The 23,204-nt window shown below is 37.2% G+C and overlaps 2 protein-coding genes across 2 annotated transcripts; both read right to left on the bottom strand.

Annotated features, from left to right (window-relative positions):
- Positions 1–928: 928 nt before the first annotated feature.
- On the bottom strand, positions 929–4,895 carry cdkn1bb (cyclin dependent kinase inhibitor 1Bb). The gene is made up of 3 exons (XM_030136309.1): positions 4,048–4,895; positions 3,697–3,826; positions 929–2,444 (listed from the first exon to the last, which is right to left on the bottom strand). Exons 1-2 carry the CDS (start codon positions 4,499–4,501, stop codon positions 3,711–3,713), a joined length of 570 nt encoding a protein of 189 aa, XP_029992169.1. The 5' UTR covers positions 4,502–4,895; the 3' UTR covers positions 929–2,444; positions 3,697–3,710.
- A 1,250-nt stretch (positions 4,896–6,145) lies between these two features.
- yars2 (tyrosyl-tRNA synthetase 2, mitochondrial) lies at positions 6,146–21,388 on the bottom strand. Its single transcript, XM_030136302.1, has 5 exons — positions 20,601–21,388; positions 14,899–15,066; positions 14,098–14,253; positions 9,249–9,419; positions 6,146–6,506 (listed from the first exon to the last, which is right to left on the bottom strand). Exons 1-5 carry the CDS (start codon positions 21,386–21,388, stop codon positions 6,347–6,349), a joined length of 1,443 nt encoding a protein of 480 aa, XP_029992162.1. The 3' UTR covers positions 6,146–6,346.
- Positions 21,389–23,204: the final 1,816 nt, after the last annotated feature.

Raw genomic sequence — 23,204 nt, 5'->3', positions numbered from 1 at the left:
GCATGGGTTTAAGAGTTGTAGTTGTGCAACATCCAAAATAACAAGAGGAAAAAGATTTTTTAAAAAAAGTTTGTTTTCTAGGAGTAAGCTGACTGCAAGGATGAGTTGTTTTTTTCCTACCAGGGCATAATATAAAAACTGAATCTAAAATTATATTTAATGATTTTAAAATATAAAACATACAACACATATTTTTTTTCTAGGAAATTACATTTTCAAAGTGTAAGTCACCTAAAGTTTTAACATTGAGTATTTTACCCTGACATTTTTTTTTCATTAATTACTATAAAATATAAATATTAATCCTTACATGTGTCAGCATTATTTAATCATCATTTTAAACAGAAAACTAAAATTCAGTTTAAAGCAAACCACACAAGACACACTTACACTTTCCTACACACACACTTAAACACACACACACAGTCACAGAGGAATAAAAGATGCTGCAAAGAACAAGAAAACTGTGAAAAAAAAATGTAAAAAAAATATTTGTGTTGCAGCATTTACCTTGCAGCTGAGGATTGTATCCTGAGCTCAAAGGACTTTCATTTTTTCCCTCATGAAAGCCATTCCCATGATAAGTTACTGAATGTTACTGGCTGCAACAAGTGGTCTGCTTTCCTCACTCTCCATCTGATTGGATGAAAAAAGTGTCAATCATCAGCCTGCTCAAAAGTGCTGAATTCATATTGGGAGTGTCACTGCATTGAACCGGTCTGCCTCGATGGACGGAAATGCTGCAGCAAACACTCTGCACTACACTACAGTATGTGTCTTTTAAATGCATATAATAATTTCAGATTTTTATATAATTTGTCTCTGCAATTATTTTTAGTCTTACATTAATTTTAAATCAAAACCAAGCCTAAGTGTGTATGTGGTGTGTGTGTGAGATGTGAAGTGTAAAATACATTCACAAGTCAGATAAATTTAATTTTCTCTTTTAATTGATTGCAACACATTTTATAACCACACATTACAAAATGCACATCAAATATTTTATCAGGCTCAGTTTGCAACCTTACAAGAAAAAAAAACTACCAAAAATATGCTTTTACAAAATAAGACAATTATAATAAAGTAAATGCCACTTTGGATAACCGTAATCAAAACCCCATTTTTTATTCTACATAAAAAAGCTTGACATAAATAAGTTAGTATAATTTCTCAGTGTTTTTACAAAATTATGTACATAGGTACATTGCAAAGATTTACACAAATACACAGGCATGGTGACTGCACTTTAGACACAAACCATTTTCTCTCCATTCAGGTGTACGCTGGTCTCTTCGAATATAAACCATACTTAACACAAATAAAAGGGAAGCTTTTGGATGCTTACATTTGCACCATCAGCAGGCTAACAACATTGGTGAGAAAAAAAAACAAAAAAAAAATAGAAAACACAAAATGGAAATTTAATTCTAGGTTATCACAAAGTAATACAATGTGAAGTCGAGCACCAGCAGCGCTGGTAACCATACTGAAGCAACCATGTATTTGGTATTGTAGGACATTCAGCCCATTTCAGACAAACCTCTCTGTGAAGAGCATTAAGGCTTTGAATACAGTCAAGGAGAGGATGACTTTACAACACACCCTGTGCAGTTTGTATGGTCTTTGTCCTTCAATATCTGAGTACCTCAAAACTCCAGAGGAAAAAAAAAAAAAAAAAAAAGATAATATTCCAGAATTCAACTGATGCTAAAGCACCTCAGTAAATAAATATTGGATGATTTGAGTAAAACACTAATAGAAGTATTACTTTTTTCTTGTTTTAATTTCCTGGGGAAACAGATCTAATCTGAGAACCTGCACTTGGTGAAACTACAATGACCAGAGGAAGAAAAAAAAAAAAAGACGAGCTACATTTGTACCGTTCTTCACCGCTGACTTAGGAAGATGACGGAGTGAAGATACACTGTTAAGAAACTGTGAGGAGCCATGATTTTTTCTTTTTTTTTTTTTAAATGTAGCAATTAGGGACTGTGTCAAAGTCACACTGCCTTTCAGAAAATAAAATAACAAAAAAAAAAAAAAAACAGAACAGCATTTTGGAAACATTTATCAAACTACACTGCAATTCTTCAAGTCAAATCAAAATTCACACCTTTTACATAAAGGATTTGTTTTCAAATCATAATGTTTTTATGTGCTACATATGGAGAGAAATATAATATTATATATATATTTATTTACACACAGGTAGTAAAAAAGGAGCAAAAAAGGAAATCAAACCTAATTGCACACTGCTACATTGACTGCTTTTAGAGGCAGTAACTTTAATTGAGTGCCACAACTTTAGTGTTTCTATTCAGTGCTTCAACAGCGTCCTCCCCCGTCTTCAGGAGAGTTGATATGTTTCTGATGCTGTGTAGTTCCTCCTCCAAATCGGCCAACACTGAGTTTTCCCATGTTAAAGGGGAAATACATCTTCAGCTCTGTGGAATAAATCAAATGATAAAAAAAAAAATATTAAAGATTGCAGGGTTGAAACAAACATTTCAGGTGGAGTTCCATTTATTAAATTGCAGAAAACTTCAGCAATATCCTGGAAATAGAGAGCGTATTTGTGCACAGTTTACATTTAGGGACATATTAATATAGGAGTCTGTATATTCTCTGCCATTAAGGCAAGTAGGTGAAACCTCAAAAGCACCAGGACAATGAAGTGGGAAATGAAAATACACTGAAAATCACACAGGAAATAGTCTCCATCTACTTAATTAATGCACGAACTGGATTTACTCTGCAGAAGGTATGATCACATGCATATTTTTTATAGTCTTATGAGCTACAGATACTAATAATACTTTATTTTTTCACTTCTATGTGGCAAAAACACTATCTCTAAACTTAATACACACATTTCCCTGCAGAAAACCATCATTTGGTTTTTTTTCTTCCCTCAGAAACACCATCTTTTTTCATTCTGCACCACTTATGCATGCACACATAAATTAATAACCGGGACAACAGATAGAAAAACTAGATTCTGTTAAAGTGCAGGGTCTGCAGGACTATGCACTTTGCATGCTTGCTTCCACACTTTTATTCCAGACCTGCAAGACTGCTCTCCTCACTTGACACCGGCGTAGACAGCTGTGTGTTGTAACATTAGTGCATGCAGCAGACACAGACCAGCCCCTTCCCGTCCCTGCTCTGCTCTGCACTGAGGGCAGTGGCTGCTGACGTGTTACTACTACACTGTTCTCCAGCACTTGTTGTTTACAGTTTAGTCGGAAACTCAGTCTAGCTGTGGCAGCGGTTGTAGTAAAAGGTGTAAATGTGCAGCCACAGTACTGTAGCTTTCTCCCAGCTCCTATTGCATGGATGGCAAAAGGCATAGAAGTGTGTTTTTGTGCGTAAAAAAAAACAACAAAAAAACTGTTTAAGCCAGATCACCAACTTTTTTTTTTTTTTTTTTTTTACCTACTTCTGTCTCTACTGTAATACTACAAGCAGTAAATGAATGGGGAAGCCTGACAACGCCCTTCACATGCTCACACACACAGATATGTATATATAGAATAAATAACATAAATGCATTGTTTTAACCTGACTCGATTATTCAGTTACCTGACACGTTCGACTTTTAACATGGAAATAAAGCGTTGTAAACTGACGCTCATGGACAACAAACTGCGTAAGAAAATCATTAAAAATAACAAGATCAAGTTGCACCATTCTTACCATTTTTATGTTCTTCACGTTTGTCTCTTGGGACTGGTCTTTCTGGGTGTGTGCTCTGCAGAGTGGCTCAGGCTCGGACAACTAACTTCATCTGAGCTGGTGTGTGACCTCTTATTTTGGGCCGTGGGGTCTGCAAAAAAAAAAAAAAAAAAAAAAAAAAAAAAGTTTAAAAAAAAAAAAAGTTGAAATGAAGTGATGCGTTTAAGATCTGCAAAGTGTATTAAAATGCAAAATAAAACAGAGTGCATTGTTAAACCAGCTGAAGCCAAATGCCATCACTGTTGCACACATAAGCCTGTGGACCTGTTTCACACTCGGCTGAAAACACACTGATCATTTTGTTGGAAGTACCGTGACATGCAGGTCTTTTCCTCATCCCCGTACACTGCTCCGTGCACTCCATCTGCCCATCCGACCTGACGCCGTCTTCATTCGGAGCCACCACCACACAGTTATGATTCCCATTTAAATCCACATTGTTATTCCCAGTGGAGCAGACGCCCTTCTCCCTGTTGTTGTGCTGCTTTTGCGGTCTGCTGTAAAAATCCGGGACTTCTCTACAATCCACTAATTCCCACTTCAGCCTACCGTTGGAAAGCGGCGTGTGATTGGCGAAGTCGAAGCCCCACTTGGCGGAGGCATCTGCTTCCATCTCCCGCAAATGTCCCTTTAAATCCCTCTTTAACTCTTCGTGATCCACCGAGCCAAACAGGCTTCTGCAGGCTGATGGTTTCGGGTGATCCGGTACTCGGGAGTCCGTCCGCTCCAACGTCGGGCTCCCGTTTGAGAGTCGAACATCTGACATTTTCCCCCCCAAGAAAGAAAAGAAAAAAAAAAATTCAATCGGGCCGAGGGTGTCCAATTTTTTTTTTTTTTTTTAATTTCTTTTCTTCTCTTTACAAGAAAAACACACAGCTTAAAAACAACGGGTATCTCCTGAACGCAGCGCAATAATATCCAAAACAAGCGTCAAACGGCTGATGCCATGCAGACGTCAGGCTGGAAACGGGAAGGCACGCGCTGTTTTCAAGCCCAAAGTAGTCTCCGCCGACCATCAAAACAAAAGCAGAGGACGAACACCGAAGCCGCTCTGTCAAATTTCGTCCTGTAAGTGAGCGAAAACTGCAGACAAACCTTCTCAGTACCCAATATGGCGATTGAGAGATGTACTTGGGATTGAGAAGGGAGAGGAAAAAAAATGATTGACACACAGAGCTATTTAAATACAAAAGAGGCAGCTGATTGGTCGAGCCGCTTAAGCCCGCCCACTTCTCTTAAAGCGGACCTGGCTGTTTGCGAAACTTCTACGTTTTTACGACGTTTCTGTCAAATTAGAACTGCTCAAACACGTTAAAATAATAACACTAATTTTTTTCCCCCCCATAAAGGTTCTCAACAAGCGTAGTTTAATTTTTAATTTTAAAGTAACAACTTGATTTTTTTTTTTTTTTTTAAGATATGCTTCCTATTCTAACCAACAAAATATAATTGTAAATGGATGTAACAGCTGGTATCTTGTTAAAATATTGCCCGATATATATTCCTTCATTTTAATACTTAAATTAATAGTGAAATATATCCTTTAAATTCACACAATCTCAGAACCATCAGAATACAAGTGTATTCACAAACCTTTCCATTACACCCAAACCATTCAGACTGTTAAAAACCTGATACCTCTGAGGATGTACAGAAAGAATTGTGAACCCTTTTTATTTTGAGGTGATGTCCCTCATCAAGGAGGAAGAAATTTAATCTTTATCATATTAAACAAAAAAGTCTGGAAAATATGCTTTTCAGACACTGATCTGAAATGGTGTAATTTAAGCAATGCACACCAATCCATGAAAAAAATAATAAACAAGATCTAAAAAGACAAAATATATATTTTAAATATGTTAATTTGTGAACCCAAAACAGTGTATGTCAAATACACGACAAACAATTAAAGACAAGTGTGCAATATGGCCAGTAAGAAAATAATTATTTACACCTCAGACAAAATCCTTGTTCTCAAAGGTAAGACTTTACAAGCAGTCACAGAAAATATTTTCTTAATGAGAAAATAAAATGTATGTAATGTTAAAGTAAACTCCAAGACGGGTTTACCTGTTTTACAATTTATCTAAAATCTTAATTCCTTTTGTCTGTTGCAGTTTACACCTCCCACTAGCAGCACAAAAAAATGACAACCACTCCAAGAAAAATGCATCTGTATTGAATTGAAACAAACATACTGGTAATTCTCTTTAAATAGAACCACAAATTGTTTGCAAAAAATGATGCAATTTACTTTTACTGAAGGCAATTATTTACCTATGGGGTCACAGCAGGCTATGAGGCAGCTGTGGCTGCCAGCAGTAATACCATTGTGACTGGGATGATGCTGCCCCCTAGTGGTACCTTTACACAGCCACTGAGGCAGCACAAAGTCAGCAGGAAACCACTCTCATAAGAAATGCTTTTAATACCATAGCTTTACATAAATGTCACATCTGTACATATACATATTTACAAAAGAAGGTTATAGCTTAAACAATGGCAAAACTGAATATTTTCCAAATTGTCAGTCCATCCATGCGTCCTCAGTGACCCTACCTTCCTACTCAGTCGTTCATAGTAAACTGGTCCCTTGGGAGAGCACAAGGCCTCAGAGGCTGAGCCACTTGATGATGTAGAAGTTTTTCTTGCCCACTCTAAGCAAGGAGAGGCCGTTAGATAGAATGTGGACTTTAGGGATTAGAACTTTCTCTGGGTTGTCGGTCCGCCTGTGGTTGATGTGCACGGCTCCCTCTGAAACCATCCGATACCTGCGTGCAAACGGCAACAAAAACAGAGTTTAGTTTACATGGACACACTTCAATCCAGCTGCTTTTATTTGCATTTGGATGGAAACCCAGTCAACTTTGACATACAGAATAAAAACTGTTTTGCTTGGGAGTGGTGGAAAAGTAAATGCAAATAAGTGCACTGCAAACAGATTTAGCTAAATAATTATTTGCTCGAAGTATGGATTAACAAGGAGATTGAAATTTTCACTGAATTAATTAAAAAAGTAAACAGAAATGCCATTTTAGCTGCAAATGGCAACCAAACACCACCAGGTACAACGAGCTGTGAAGACAAATGTCAGACAAAGGGTTTGACAAACTGCGGAAAAGTCTGAAACGTTATATGAGGAAGAAGCGTCAGATGTCTACCAGCGGTTCAGAGGGCAAAGCTCATGCCACCGACAGGTATTTCTTACATCCGCCATCTCTTTAATTAACAGCTCAGAGGGCATATTATTGTACAAAAGACTACATGTAGCAGAAAACCTATAACTGAGATAGTGATGGACAAACAGGTCTTAATAGTAGCATTACAGGAATGGAGAAAAACGCACAGAAATTAGCATTTTCTTCTGAAAATTTTCTGAAAATTCAGTTAAAATTTGCAATTTGAGTAGATATGAACCTAGTTAAATAGTTTGGGAATTGTGCTGGATAGCTGAAGACTATCATAAACACTCGAAGTCATCATAATGTCATCAATCAGACTAAAATTACAGATAGACATGATGCAAATTCTAGCCAAAATAAAACGTGCTAACACTATATCATATGTATTCAAGGTGTGACAATGATATATGTGTCCATTTGGGGTTAGGTCCCAATACCGGGGGTCATACTTTTACTTATAATTCACTGAAAAATTATATAATATATGTTCTCTGTTTGTAATGTTTATACTAGGGTGGCTCACTCAGACAAGAGGCATCTTTTCATATTATAGACTTCGCATTTGATGTAGACATGGAAACAAGTATTTTCTAAATAAAATGGAGATTATATTTACCTGACTGTTTTATTAACTGATGAAAAATAAGCCATTTGCAATTATACAAAAAACTGGGGATCGATACTTAAAGATGCATTGACAATCACTGACAGGTGAATAGTAACTGAAACAAAAGGTGAGATCGGTGACGGTTCACGGCTCTACTAGTACATTCAACACGGGCTATGGCGCTGACTACTGGAGAGTTAGTGACGGTGGAAGAAACATTCAGATTCTTTATTAAAAGTACTAAATATATTCCATTACAAATAACAGTTCAGTCGAATGTTATCAGCAAAATGCATCCAAAAGGATAAAAAGTAAAAGTAAGCAATGGGCTGTAAAATGGTCTCTGTCAGTATTTTACTATTAAATACAACATTATTATTACCCACCATTCACTTTGCTTCTGCATTAAGGTTTATATTCCATTTTACTGATGCACATTTTTAAGGTTGAGCCCATTGTACTAGTTTAATCTACAGTAATGTATTAGGGGTGCAACAGTACACGTATCCCATGGTTTGGTCCGTACCTCGGTTTTTGGGCCACAGTTTCAGTTCGGTTTCGGTGAGTGTTTTGTGTGTAAAGACAACAGTTTTTTTTCTCCCAAAAATATATTTTTATTTTGCTTGTCAGCAAAAACTGAATTTTACAGTAGGAACAAATTATATCACTGTACTGAATAAAATAACATTTTCTGTACTGAACAGTAGAAGTCTTTCTAATTCCTTGACTACTTGTATACAGTCGTATAAAACAGGCACACACACACATAGGGCCCAAGGGGGGCTTTTTTAAAAATAAATAAACCCCTGGTCTGCAGAGGGATTTAAAAAAAAACAGCGGTATAAAAACGCCACGGTTATCTACCGTACGCTTTTCCTTATTACAGCATGTCACAGCATCAGGTCGGGAACCCGCGAGAACTTAAAAGTGAGTTACTGTGTAGACAAAGTGTTTAATCGCGGGTTGTGTCGGATGCAGGTCTAATGTATGTGGGTACGGGTGGGTGCTGGTGTTGGTGAAGTGGTGGATCTGTGCAAGACTGTGTGTTGAGTCTAAAGTCATGTCCCTGTCCATTGACTCTCACAGAGGGGTGGGGCTTCCCCATGCCTCATGCTCACATGCATGTCGAGTGAGCAAAAGAGAGAGAGAAAAATTAATCAAACCGAAATCCCGCAGTCCATAAGAGTAGATTGTCCCATACAGGGCGGACTGAACGGTACACGGTTTTCCCAAGTACCGTTACATCCCTACAATGCATCACATGTTTGTAACACTCCTGTCCAGAACCATGCATCTCTAAAAAGCCAATTGTTTATGAACATTTTCAGCTGTACAACACTGCAGGTAGAGCTGTGCAGCTAATCCGAGAGGCTGTTTGAAGGGTATGTTTTCTCTAAAACGCAGGAGTTTACTCAAATCATTAAACAATCATTAAACAATCATTAACCTTTCAGGTTATCACAAATATTTGGAAATGCATGGGGGAGAGGTTGAGAAATTGTAATCAAAAGAAGTAAATAAAGTAGTAAAACAATGATGTGGGGTGAAAAGTATATTTTCCTCTGAGATGTAATGGAATACAAGTATAGAAATGGAAATAGTCATTTAAAGCACCTCAAAAGGGTAGTGATGAGGCTGTGTGTTACTGACGTTTTTTTAATATAATTTTGCTTGTATTCTCTGTGGATGTTCGTGCTTTACAAAAGCCGGTCTGTTGTGCTCACCCTCTGGGCCCTTCTGGGATGGCGTTGATTTTACGGCAGGCGTCTATCACAGTGGTTCCGGGCTCCAACAGCAGCTCATGGAAGGGGGCCTCCCTGAAGAGCTCCTGCAACTCCTCATCACTCATTTCCTCCAAAGCCTGGACACTGCTGTGGTACAGCGCATCAGTGCATCTGCAACGACACAAACAGATTGATTCTAAAGGAGCAATTAATTCGATTTAACAGCTGTATGTTAGACAGGGTTCCTACAGGGTTGTGCAAGTTGACTTTAAGACTTTTTAAGACCTTTGCAAGACTACTTAGAACAAAATTTACTGCCCATTTCACAGCCAAACTAACAAAAATTCACCAGTCCTTCAATTTAGGAAAATGTATTTACTTATATCAGCAGAGCCTGAATATTACAAACATACTGTAAACAGAACTGAATCTTCTGTGATCATTCCTCACCGTGGGCTGCAAAGTTAGCAACAATTGGTTCCTAATTTCAATATAAATTGTTGGGTTGGAACGGGTGGAACTGAGTCGACTAATGTTACTTTCTTTGCAGCTTGGACATTTAACAGACACATTTAAACACAATACAGCTAACATGTTTATAGCAACATAACTTAAGACCTACCATATCAAATTGAATACCTTTTAAAGACTTTTTTAAGGTATTAAATGCAGATTTGTAAATTCAAGTTTTTTAAGACTTTTTACGACCCTGCGGGAACACTGGTTAGATGACAAGTTTTCCCTACAATGGAAAAAGTTGTTGAAAAAAATCCATAAGACATGTGTAAATCTCCTAGAATTGAAGTAGTCCACACGAAAACCTATTTTTGGAGCTGACTAAAGGGTTTTCCTAAGTTTTCAGATGGCTTAGATGTTGTTTATATTCTAGCATTTTTAAATGCATAGGTGATATTTGAGATGATCTCGCAAGAAAAACATACCTTTTTCAGCAATGTCACACATTTAGAAAAGCAAGATAATAGGTACAAAACACCCAAGGATTATAAGATTTGTTTAAGATTGATTTGATTTTCCATTGATTTCACCATAAGACTGTTCAACTCAAACCACAACTGAGCAATAACTCACCCCACCGCCCTTCCTTGATGCGCAATATAATGACGCAGTGCCAGTTTTATTACAATACAGTGTCTTCCAGTCACTTTCTCCTCCCCTTCTATGTCCATTTATTTATTATTATTATTATCTGCACTCTGCTTTTATTGTTTTCCTATTTTAAAAATTGCATGTTTTTCTATTTAAACGTGTGGTTCTTTTTAAATGTCTGCTTCATTAATGATCCTGTCAATTAGAATTTCATTCTGTTGAATGACAATAAAGAATCTTGAATCTGGCAAAGGCGGTACCTCAAATGCAATGGGTGCCAGGACTGCGAATGGTTGGGAAAACCCAGTATTATATAACTGTTGTGATGAAATACATTAATACTGATGTTAAAATTATACAAATCTGAATGAATGGTTGTGGCATGGTGAAAACATGCCGCTTCCTGTGTAAAAATGATGCAGAGCTTTGGCTGATGCTGATCTAGGGTCAGTGATTTGGGTGTCTATACATCATGAACAAAATATTAAAGAAAATTTAATAGGAAAAAAAAAATCAGTGATCAAAATCAATTATCAGAGGCTGTTGTAAAAAGCCACTGCTTCAATTATTTAGTATGCATTAGTGTTAGTAATTTGGATGTGGAGTAATGTGTTAAAAATCCAAAGCGACATATAAACAAAAGTGGTGCTGCTGATCAAGGTTGTGGTTCTGTGAGTTGTTATTGCCAGGGAGTGCAGTGGGTTTGAAAAACACTTCAAGGTTTTAGAGTTCCACTGGAAAAAGCTGTAAAGGTTGTGTATTCTAAATATAGATTGATTTTTTTTTTTTTTTTTTTGGAGGCAACGCAATATAGAAAGGTGAGGTTCTCCTATTTCTTGGGAGCCCAGTGGAACCTTCTTTTCGTCAATGGAGGAGGACAATTTTTGGATCCAGTTGCAGTCATGCTATTGATTATGCATAGGATGTTTGTTAAAATACAGTTTTCGGCTAAAATTTACTTAGAGGGTCAAATGAGTGGCCATTTTTGTCAAAAAAAAAAGTTATAAGAAATGCATAGAACTGTGTTGAAATAATGCTAATACATTTGTGCACAGACTACTGACATTATTTGACAGTGGAAGCCATATTTTCAGGAATATTGGATTTTGAATAGCACGTGTATGTGAAAACTTTTGCTGGTGGACGGACGTGACATTACCCATGATGATCTGGTCAGTACCAGTACTTTATTAGTAATAAACTTATAGACTTACTATTGTTAATTCTCCTCTTATTCATAAATGTTAGTATTGTGGATCTAAAACAATAACAGCTGACACAAAAACACAAAATGTGGCAGTGGACGGATGTGACATGGTTGTTCCAGATCCCATCATACTGATGCTCGGCAGCCATGTCAACGTTTCCACAAATGATCCCTGTGCAAAAACTAGGATCAGAATTATTTATTGTATAGTTTATCATCATACTAAAGAGTAAATAACAATATAGAATTGTTATTTATTTATAAAAATGCTCATTATTAGAAAACTGTTGATTTAAAAAGTGACGTGTGACATTCTTAATGTATGTATTGGCGTAACATAAGCAGGATGGATCAGCACCATACTCCAAATTGAACCTGTAAAAATACATGTGATATGTAGGATGGAATCTTGTAAGAAAAATTGGGGAAACTAAAAGAATAGAATATTTGTTTCTCAGGTAAATTCAGTTAAAATATAACTTGGCCATTTGTGACATGAAAATATAGCATTAATTGTGATGAAATTGGACATTTTTGACCTGAAAACATAGTTCATATGACCATCAACATGTTGCAACAGAACTGAAATGCTGTAAATTTGCATAACTTGCATTTACCAACACAAAGTTCCTTTGGGGATTCACTTATATTGATTTCTTATGCACAAAGACATAAATAAGACCTCTAAGCAAATTTTAGCCGATAACACAACACATATAGCTCATAGAACCCACCTTTTTACAGTGACAGTAGCAAAGCAAATTTTAGCCATTTTACAAGTTAAAAAATCTGAGTTTGTAGTACTAATAGTCAAATAACATCTGGTTTAGTGTGAAAAGGCTCAGTGATCTGCATATCTCTGGAGCCATCTTACATAAACACACATCAACATTTAAACGGCCGTTACCTTGGCATATTTCACCTCATTCTTCAAGAGTGAAGTGGAAAAGTATCAAAAGAGATGAAAATGGCTGTAATTCTGGTCGTATTGAATCTGCACAGACATCTTCAGCAGCTACAAACAGACTGTGAAGAGAAAGTTACGCAACTTCGGGGTGTGTAGTCTTTCCCTTTATGTATTTTCAGTTTGATACATCAGCAGTTTCAAAACAAACTTACGTTATTGTCTCGTAAAATTGTCTTTTACAGAGTTTTCTCTTTTACCTTGTGTCTAAATGATGCATAATTACAACATGATCAATACATGAAATGAGGTCCTGATGGTTTATAGTTGGAAGGAGCAGGACTTTCTGACTTTAAAGTGTTTTTTTGCATAGGCGTCTTGTGACTCTGGCCTGGAGAAGTCACTGAACTCCTGTCACACACACATCCACATCTCACCGCCTCTCACCCCCTTGAGCGCTTTTCAGAATCATGCAGTGGGTGGAGTTGGGCTCAGAATGAAGGTGGAGTTGCGCTTTCAGGGTGCTTGCTCTTTATCCAAATAAAAATTCCAGACTTTTTCAAAACTGCTATTTTTATCCCCAAGACCTTGAAAAGCTAGAATTATGTTTTTAACTTTTTTACTAACTTTCGTCTATATCCAATGATTCTCAATTTGTGTAACTAAGTGTCAATGTTTGTAAAAGTATGTGAACTCTGAAATTTCCTAGTTTTCTACATAAATTGGTCATTACGTGATTGGATTTAAGCACCGACAAACACAATGTTCTTAGCCAATCAAATATAATTATTCATGTCTTCACTGAACAAAGCTATTAACAGGGTGTTTGCTCTTTATCCAAATAACAATTCCAGACTTTTTCAAAACTGCTATTTTTCCCCAAGACCTTGACTTCATGTACTTTTATACTTGCGTGCCTACTTTTTTGGTTGCGATTGTACTAGTTGTGTCTAGTAGATAAGTTAATTTTAATAAATGTGTGAATGAATGAATGAATGTGTAATCCGCAGTAAATTATGTTTTACTGACAGAAACATTTTCAAAACATATGAAAATCACAAAAGTGCATGGATATCACACAAACAAGTTTCACTAGAATCCTTCCAGTACCGACTGGTTAGTGACATCATAGTTTTAAGTTTTTTGATATGCTTTCCTCATATCTGCCTTTGAGTATACTCTAAAATTCATCACGAGAGAAACTTTTCTCCGTGTTTCATTAAGACTTTTTTCCAAACTATTCAAGGTCTGGAAAACAGCATATCAAAATTCCATACTTTTTAAGACTTTCAAGACCTGCACTACAAAAATCCATATCTTACCAAGTGTATTTTTCTCATTTCTAGTCATAATATCTCATCACACTTAAAATAAGACATAATCACCTGAAGAGTAACTTGTAAGTGAGATATAAAAACTTATTTTGGACAATAGATCTTGAAAATGTTATTCAAGAAATCTTACCAATATAATTTTCAGTTGTTCCATTGGCAGATTTTTTTGCTTAATTCAAGCAAAAAAAAAAAAAAAAAAAATCTGCCAATGGAACAAGTGAAAATTATCTTGGTGAGATTTCTATATTTTTGCGGTGTGCACAAGTACCCTGCACTTTACAGCAAATTCCTGCGTACCTTTTCGCGCTCTCGAGGCCCTCCTTTCCATGCACCAGTTTTGTCACCTCTGCAGCCAGCCGTTTATGTGCGAGGCGTTTTCCTGGATCCTCCCTTTGCTGCTCCATCAGCCTCTCCACCTCCGCCAGAGGCAGGAAGGTAAACAGCTTCAAGTACCTGAGAAGTCCAACACATTAAATGCCTCCATCCTACAGACTACATGCACTTTTTTTAGCAAGCGTTCAGTTGTTCAACCACACAGATATGGTGTGAAGATTGGAAATCCCCTTGACAAAAGTTGGCTATTTGTGATATTGACCATTATGACCCTTTACTGATATTGGTATCTGCAGAAATGAGCACTTACAGCAACCAACAGCGAATATTAAGCTTCTAAATTTGAAAAACTACCATAAATACATCCTAACTATATATTTTTTTAAAGCTAGTTTCAATTGTTAAGCTCTACATTTACTGTTTAATTACTTTGAGTTTGATGTACATGATTTATGAGTTATCTGGTTTCTAATAAAGTTAAAGATAGGTAGTTTTAAACATACATAATGCATAACACACATAGGCCTGATACTGGCTTATTAATCACATTTCAGCCATTTCCTGTGCCAAACAATTGTACTATCTGCCTTCAATAATCAACTATTGTTTGTTCTGTAATTTCTAGCTTGGTAAATAAAACAGACGGTGCTTCATACAACACCAAATACAAGTATTGAATGGATCAGCTGATATATAAGTTACTGAATGGTGACAGTAGAGAAAATATGTGGAGAACTCCTATATTATGTGATGAGCATTACATACCTTTCTATACATGCATCTGGCTGTCTGACGAAGAACTGGTAGAGTTCAAAAGGAGACGTCTTATCCCTGTTGAGCCACACTGCATTGCCAGCGGTCTTCCCCAGCTTGTCCCCGACAGAGCTGGTCACCAGGGGGATGGTCAGACCATACACCTCCTCCTCACTGACTCTGCACAGGAATCAACATGTATAACCCATGGCTGCATCTGGTCTGACTTCATAGAAAATCTGAATTTACACATGCAACATTGACATAGGTTTTTGTTTTACATCTGTGAACGGTTTTATCTAACGATGAACCTATAAGAAAAATAAGACATATGACCCAATGAACAATAATAGTGTACACTGTTTAGTTTGTTATGTATATATTTACTTGATTCAATATATGATAGATTTTAAATAACATTTTCCAACATTTCCAAACAAAAAGCAGTACTATTTCTTTTCTGTTGTGCTGACGCAACAGGAGAAAAATACTACTGTAGACATATATTTGATTATTCTAGTCAGTGGACTCAAATGATCTCATGTTTGGACCTTAAAATGCCTGATTAACCAATCATATCCAATATTCAACATTTTTATGATAATCTGTAACTTTTCTATCCCGACATTGGATTAAATAAAAAAAAAAAAAAAGAAAAAAAAAAAGGTTAATTTGGCTCTGATAAAGGGTGTGCTGACCAACGGACATCAGTTTATTTTATTATTTTTTGCTTATAACCACATAATTATAACCCATAACTATATTTTTGCACATGTATTATGTATATTCCTTAACAAAGTGTCTAATGACACGGTACTGTGGGACTAAGTTTCTCATTTGTCTATTACCACAGAACAATTCAGTGCCCTCATTCTATCATGTGTAGATTGGTAACTTGCCACCCTGCTGCCACAGTAATAATAATAATAATGATGGATTAGATTTATATAGCGCTTTTCTATGAACGCATACTCAAAGCGCATACAGAGGATCCATTATTCATTCGCTCTCACATTCACACTCTGGTGGTGGTAAACTACATTTGTAGCCACAGCTGCCCTGGGGCAGACTGACAGAAGCGTGGCTACCAATTCTCACCTACGGCCCCGCCACCCACCACCGAACATTCATACACGTTCATACACCAGTGTGAGTAGAAGCACTGGAGGCAAGGAGGGTGAAGTGTCTTGCCCAAGGACACAACAGCACATGGACTGAATGGGATTTGAACCGCCAACCCTTCGGTTATTGGACGACCCACTCTACCATCTGACCCATGGCTGCCCACTGTGGCAATAAGCATCCCACATGCCATGGACCCATCCAGTTACAGGAAAAGGCTAGGGTACCAGTTATACGCCATATATCATCACAGTACTGTGGCAACAAGAGGCTAATGAGTTCATGGAACAGCATCCATGACTGGCTCTGTGACAACAAAATGTCCTTACAGCTTATTGTCACAGTACAAATGCAAACATTTGATTGACTCTGTGGTAATAGACCAGGGGTGGCCAACCCTGGTCCTGGAGAGCCACTATCCTGCATGTGTTAGATGTTTCCCTCTTCCAGCACACCTGACTGTTATTAGGCTTCTGCAGAGCTTGATGATAGGCTTATCATTTGAATCAGGTGTGTTGGAAGAGGGATCCATCTAAACCATGCAGGATAGTGGCTCTCCAGGACCAGGGTTGGCCACCCCTGCAATAGAAAAACCCATATCTTGTGCCACAGTACTGTGGCAGTAGCCATTGTCATTTCTTTAATTATCATGATTAATAAAGTATTTTGATACTTTATAAAACTTAATGAGCTATTTTATTTAGGCTATTTGTTCAGATTTCTGATTAGCTTAACTATCAAACACACTCCTGTGAATTCCCTTCATATTTCATTTTAAGAAGATGCTACAAATACTTTTCTTATTTAAGGTATCTAAACAAATATTTGCATTTCTACAGTTTGACACCATTTTTACTGCCTCACTACAGCAGTAGAACAATCTTTTAAATTGCTTCTGGGCCTTTAGATGAATTTGTGAATGCAAAAATTACAGTAAGATATTAACAATCCTATTAGTTCAGGTTCCACATTCAGACCAATTCAATCTCAAGTGGGCAGAAGCAGTAAAATACTACCATAATAACATATAAATAATGACAACTCCAAATTTTTCTCTTTGTAAATGTAAGTATTTTCATAGTTATACTAAAACAAAATATAATTTCGCAAAAAAATGTGAATAACCTGAACAAATATGAACAACCTGAAATGTCTTAAGAGAAGTAAGTACAATTCTAACAAGATTCTGCCTGTTACTAAATGTTTTGTGTATTTGTAGATCCACTGTGATTTGTAAGTTATAATGAACATGTGTAAATGATCAACTGAGGCAGAATATTGTTAAAATTACACTTATTTTGTTTAGTTTGTTCATGTTATTCACATCTTTTGAAAGGATAATTTGTAGATGTAAACCTTTTCATAATGTAAATTTACTTTTTTTTCCCCCTCTAAAACATAGAGAAAAGTTTGGAGTTGACATTATTTATATATTATTATGTTATTATTTTACTGGTCTGGCCCATTTCAGATCAAATTTAGCTGAATGTGGCCCCTGAACTAAAATGAGTTGGCTTAGAGCAGTGTTTCTTGAAGTGTGGGGCGGGCCTCCCCAGGGGGGCGGGAAGGCTTGCCAGGGGGGGCATGGGATCATTCCTAGGTGTTTATTTTTTCTTCAGGTTAGAACATGTAGCAGGTGGAACTTATGTTTTAGCGTTGGAACACCCTGGACTCATTTTAGGGACGTACAACAAACAAATCTACTGCCATGGTGATCTGTCACTGAACTAGACAAAGAATTTAGGTTTGGAGAGTGGACAAGGATTTGACTGGGAAAGAAAAATGTGCAATGTTTCTGTTTTTGCACAGTTTGCACTTTGATGTTCTGAGATGTGCAATGGAAACGGAATCATTGCAGCCTCTGATATTGTTAAAATATTCATCTTTGTTACCAAAATGTGTTTGTTGTTCTAAAAAAAAAAATTACCTTATTGTCATAGTTGTAAGATAATTACACATTTCCTATTTTTATTTTGAAAAATAATGTCTCAGGGAGCAGTCTTGTTGAGTTCATTTGTATTGTTCAATCAAAAATCTAAGTTATTTTTAATTTGCACAACAAATTACTCAAGGAAAAGCAAAAAGTATTCTTACGATATTGAGGTTTCTTTCAATAAAAGTAAGAATTGCACCAAAGGTACAATGTTGTTGGAGTTGAGGGGGGCTTGGAGATTTTTCGTGCTCCAAAGGGGGGCCTGACAGAAAAAGACTGAGAACCACTGGCTTAGAGTCTGGTTTCGACCAACTCGGTATGTAAAGCGTCATGAGAGAAGTTTTGTTATGATTTAGCGCTATATAAATAAAATTGGATGTGATTTAGTAGAACCCAGGGCGCTGAAGGTATAGTGCAGGGGTGTCAAACTCATTTTAGTTCAGGGGCCACATCCAGCCTAATTTGATTTCAAGTGGGCCAGACCAATAAGATGATAACAGTGAAAAAAGTAGAATTACATTATGATCAGGTTTACATCTACAAAGTTTCCTTAAAAATCTGAATAACATGAACAACTCTAATTGTCTTATGAAAAACAAGTATAATTTTAACAATATTAAGCCTCGGTTTATCAGTTTATCATTTACACATGTGCGTCACAATTGCACAAAACATTTAGTAACAGGCAGAATTAGTAAAATTGCATTTACTTAAGACATATCCGTTTGTTCATATTTGTTCAGGTTATTTACATTTTGTAAGTATTTTCATGTAATTTGACTTTTTTACACAAAAAAAACAGAGAAAATTTAGGGTTGTCATTATTTATAAGTTATTATGATAATATTTTACTGGTCTGACCCACTTCAAATCTAATTGGACTGTCTGTATGTGGAACCTAGGGCTGCTCGATTATTGAAAAAAAAAAAAAAAAATCACGATTATTTTAGCAATTGAAATCACGATTATTAAAAACGATTATTTGTTAACCTTAAAGTTGTTTATTTTTTTCTTGCAAAACAATGTAAGATATACTCTTTAAATATAAATAAAGCTTTTCACCATTAAAACAAAGTATGTTCACTTTATTACGAAACAAAAAAATCTTTGAATGCAAATAAGTATACTGTAAATTCAAGTATGTTTCCTTTTGTAAACAAATAGTGCACTGGAATTAAACTGCTCTAGACTTGCCATAGAACTGGAGCAATAAAAAAAAAAGCTGTGAGGTTTCAGTTAGGTTAATACGGGAGTTGCAGCGTAAAGAGATTTGGAGACTGAAGATTGCATTGCGGACACAGTTGTAGACGGAGTTTTTTTTTAATGTGTTTTAGTTTTTCATAAGATTATGATAAAGGTCGTGGTGGTTAAACTTTAGATGGTTAAAAAGGTTTGCTGTGTTACCGGTCGGTGCGGACACAACTACGAAACACTTTTTGCACGTAATGGGTTTTTGCTCTTCATCAAACCCAAAGTGATTCCATACAATTGAATTTGACTTGCCTTTTTTGTTTACCAAGCACTTCTGCTGCGATTCTCCTGCTATTTTTCCAGACAGCTAGGTACAACTTTCCTCTTGGGGTGGACCTGCCGGCTAGCTGGCAGCTGTAGCTTAGAGGGGGGGCGGGGCAGAGCAGCTCATGGTAGCTTGCGTGCGCGTGAATTAAACAACTCAAAATTAATAATCGTTTTTTCTTGATTACATAATTTTTGTAATCGTTGCGTGTAATAATCGAAATCGTAATTGAATTTCGATCAATTGCACAGCCCTAGTGGAACCTGAATTAAAATGATTTTGACACCATTGATTACCTCCGCCAAGGAGGTTATGTTTTTGCCAGGGTTTGTTTGTCTGTCCGTTAGTGTGCAACATAACTCAAAAAGTTATGGACAGATTTGGATGAAATTTTCAGGGTTTGTTGGAAATGGGATAAGGAAGAAATGATTAAATTTGGTGGTGATCGGGGGTGGGGGGGCCCACGGGGGGGGGGCGCAGACCAGAAAATTTCATCAAAATCTGTCCATAACTTTTTGGGTTATGTTGCACACTAACGGACAAACAGACAGACAACCAACCAAACAAACCCTGGCAAAAACATAACCTCCTTGGCGTGGGGGGGGGGGGGGCACTGATCAGCCTTGGCGGAGGTCTGCGCTCTCCGAGTGCTTCTGGTTACCTCCGCCAAGGGGGTTAGGTTTTTGCCAGGGTTTGTTTGTTTGTTTGTTTGTCTGTCCGTTAGTGTGCAACAGAACTCAAAAAGTTATGGACAGATTTGGATGAAATTTTCAGGGTTTGTTGGAAATGGGATAAGGAAGAAATGATTAAATTTTGGTGGTGATCGGGGGTGGGGGGGGCGCAGACCAGAAAATTTCATCAAAATCTGTCCATAACTTTTTGAGTTATGTTGCACACTAACGGACAAACAGACAGACAAACAAACAAACAAACCCTGGCAAAAACATAACCTCCTTGGCGTGGGGCACTGATCAGCCTTGGCGGAGGTCTGCGCTCTCCGAGTGCTTTTCTAGTTGTTAATAATATCTTCAGTGTAATTTTTGCATTTCACAAATTCATCCCGCGGGCCGGACTGGACCCTTTGGCGGACCAGTTTTGGCCCCCGGGCCGCATGTTTGACACCTGTGGCATAGTGGCATTTACTTGTGAATGAACTCATGTCCGGACATCAAATTGCCCAGCTGGTCGGTGCCTCCCAGCTGAATCCTGCATCCATATATCTGGTGGAGGTGGTAGAAGTCATATGCCTGGAACACTTGGTAGGTGAACTCGGTCAGGCTCATACCCTCTGTGCTCTTCAGCCTGGACTGGACGCTGTGCCGGCTGAGCATGGTGCCCATCCTGAAGTGTCTGCCGGCCTCGGACAGAAACCCCACCACGTCCCGGTCCTTGTACCAGCTCAGGTTGTTCAGTACCGTCACCGTGCCCAGAGGTCTAGAACCGTCGTGGAAGTACAGCTCGTGGTTGGCGAAAACCCTGTGGATGCTCTCGCGGATGCTGTGTGTGTTCGTCTCCACGGAGCGCGCGCTCAACCGTTCTCTCTCGCTCGTTTTCCCACTCGGGTCACCTATCTGCGCCGTGGCCCCACCGAGTACAGCCAGGACATGATGCCCGGCACCGCGGAAGTGAAGCAGGCCGATAATAGCGAGCAGGTTCCCTACATGGAGGCTGTCGGCTGTGGGGTCGAAGCCGCAGTACACGGTCTGAGGAGCAGCCTGGAGCAGCCGGGGAAGAGCGTCCTGAGCCGCGTCCTCCGGGAAAGAGTCCTTAAGGATACCGCGTTTGTGTAGACTGGAGAGTAGCTCACTGTGGACAGAAGCAGAGCTGTGGAATTTAGACCTGAAACCTGGGTACAGATGTGTTCTTTTTGAGAGAATACAGGACCCATGCCGTGATAAATGTCGGTAGGTTCTTACTATGGAGGCGGCCATGTTGGACAATGTGACGAGGAAACCAGGGGGGAGGAGTTAAAGGCGGGGACAGTGTGGCACGTTTAAAAACAGAGGAGCGCCCCCTAGTGCAGCGGAGGTGAATGAAATAGTGTAAAATATACTCTATTACAGGGGTGTCAAACTCATTTTAGTTCAGGGGCCACATTCAGCTAAATCTGATCTGAAGTGGGCCGGACCAGTACAATAATAACATAACAATATATAAATGTCAGCTCCAAACTTTTCTCTGTTTTAGAGTGAAAAAAGTAAATTTACTTTATGTAAAGGTTTACATCTACAAACTACCCTTTTCAAAAGATGTGAATAACATGAACAAAGTGAAAAAATAAGTGTAATTTTAACAATATTCTGTCTCAGTTTATCATTTACACATGTACATTATAACTTACAGATCACAGTGGATCTACAAATACACAAAGCATTTAATAACAGACACAATATTGGTAAAATTGTACTTCTCTTAAGACATTTCAGATTGTTCATATTTGTTCAGGTTATTCATATTTTTTGCGAAATTATACTTTGTTTTAGTGTAAATACATGAAAATATTTACATTTACTAAGAGACACATTTGGAGTTGTCATTATTTATATGTTATTATGATAGTATTTTACTGGTCCTACCCACTGGAGATTGAATTGATCTGAATGTGGAACCTGAATTAAAAGGACTGTTAATATTTTAGTGTAATTTTTGCATTTCACAAATTCATCCTAAGGGCCGGAGTGGAACCTTTGGTGGGCTGGATTTGGCCCCCCGGCCGCATGTTTCACATTTTTTTGCGAAATTATATTTTGTTTTAGTATAAATACATGAAAATACTTACATTTACAAAGAGAAAAATTTGGAGTTGTCATTATGTATATGTTATTATGATAGTATTTTACTGCTTCTGCCCACTTGAGATTGAATTGGTCTGAATGTGGAACCTGAACTAAAAGGATTGTTAATATCTTACTGTAATTTTTGCATTCACAAATTCATCCAAAGGGCCAGAAGCAATTTAAAAGATTGTTCTGCTGTAGTGAAGCAGTAAAAACGGTGTCAAACTGTAGAAATGCAAATATTTGTTGAGATACCTTAAATAAGAGAAGTATTTGTAGCATCTTCTTAAAATGAAATATGAAGGGAATTCACAGGAGTGTGTTTGATTATGATTATTAAAACTCCCTTTTACACAGGTGTCAAACATACAGCCTGTGGGGCCGAAATAGGTCCACCAAAGGGTCTAATCCAGGGGTGTCAAATTCATTTTAGTTCAGGGGCCACATTTACCTAAATTTGATCTGAAGTGGGCCGAACCAGTAAAATAATAACATATATAACAATATAACATAATAATATATAAATAATGTCAACTCCAAACTTTTCTTTATGTTTTAGAGTGAAAAAAAGTAAATTCACATTATGAAAAGGTTTACATCTGCAAACTATCCACTCAAACGATGTGAATAACATGAACAAAGTGAAAAAATAAGTGTAATTTTAACAATATTCTGTCTCAGTTTATGATTTACACATGTACATTATAACGTTCAGATCACAGTGGATCTACAAATACACAAAATATTTAATATCAGGCAGAATATTGTTAAAATTGTACTTACTTCTCTTAAGACGTTTCTTCTCTTAAGATGTTTCAGGTTCATATTTGTTCAGGTTTTTCAAATTTTTTGTAAAATTATACTTTGTTTTAGTGTAAATACATGAAAATATTTACATTTACAAAGAGAAAAACTTGGAGTTGTCATTATTTATATGTTATTATGATAGTATTTTACTGGTCCTACCCAC

Source organism: Sphaeramia orbicularis, chromosome 6 (assembly GCF_902148855.1).
Source record: "Sphaeramia orbicularis chromosome 6, fSphaOr1.1, whole genome shotgun sequence".
Classification (NCBI taxonomy): Eukaryota; Metazoa; Chordata; class Actinopteri; order Kurtiformes; family Apogonidae; genus Sphaeramia; species Sphaeramia orbicularis.
Note: the sequence above shows the minus strand (reverse complement) of the source record. Positions and strands in the feature narration are given on the sequence as shown.

Excerpts from the sequence above, each read along its gene's own strand:
- cdkn1bb (XM_030136309.1), bottom strand. The coding sequence starts at position 4,501 with ATGTCAGATGTTCGACTCTCAAACGGGAGCCCGACGTTGGAGCGGACG. Across the intron at positions 3,827-4,047 it reads GAAAAGACCTGCATGTCACG|ACCCCACGGCCCAAAATAAG; the intron begins GTACTTCCAACA and ends TTTTTTTTGCAG.
- yars2 (XM_030136302.1), bottom strand. The coding sequence starts at position 21,388 with ATGGCCGCCTCCATAGTAAGAACCTACCGACATTTATCACGGCATGGG. Across the intron at positions 15,067-20,600 it reads GGACATGAGTTCATTCACAA|AGTCAGTGAGGAGGAGGTGT; the intron begins GTAAATGCCACT and ends ATTCCTGTGCAG. Across the intron at positions 6,507-9,248 it reads ATCCCAGAAGGGCCCAGAGG|GTATCGGATGGTTTCAGAGG; the intron begins GTGAGCACAACA and ends GTTTGCACGCAG.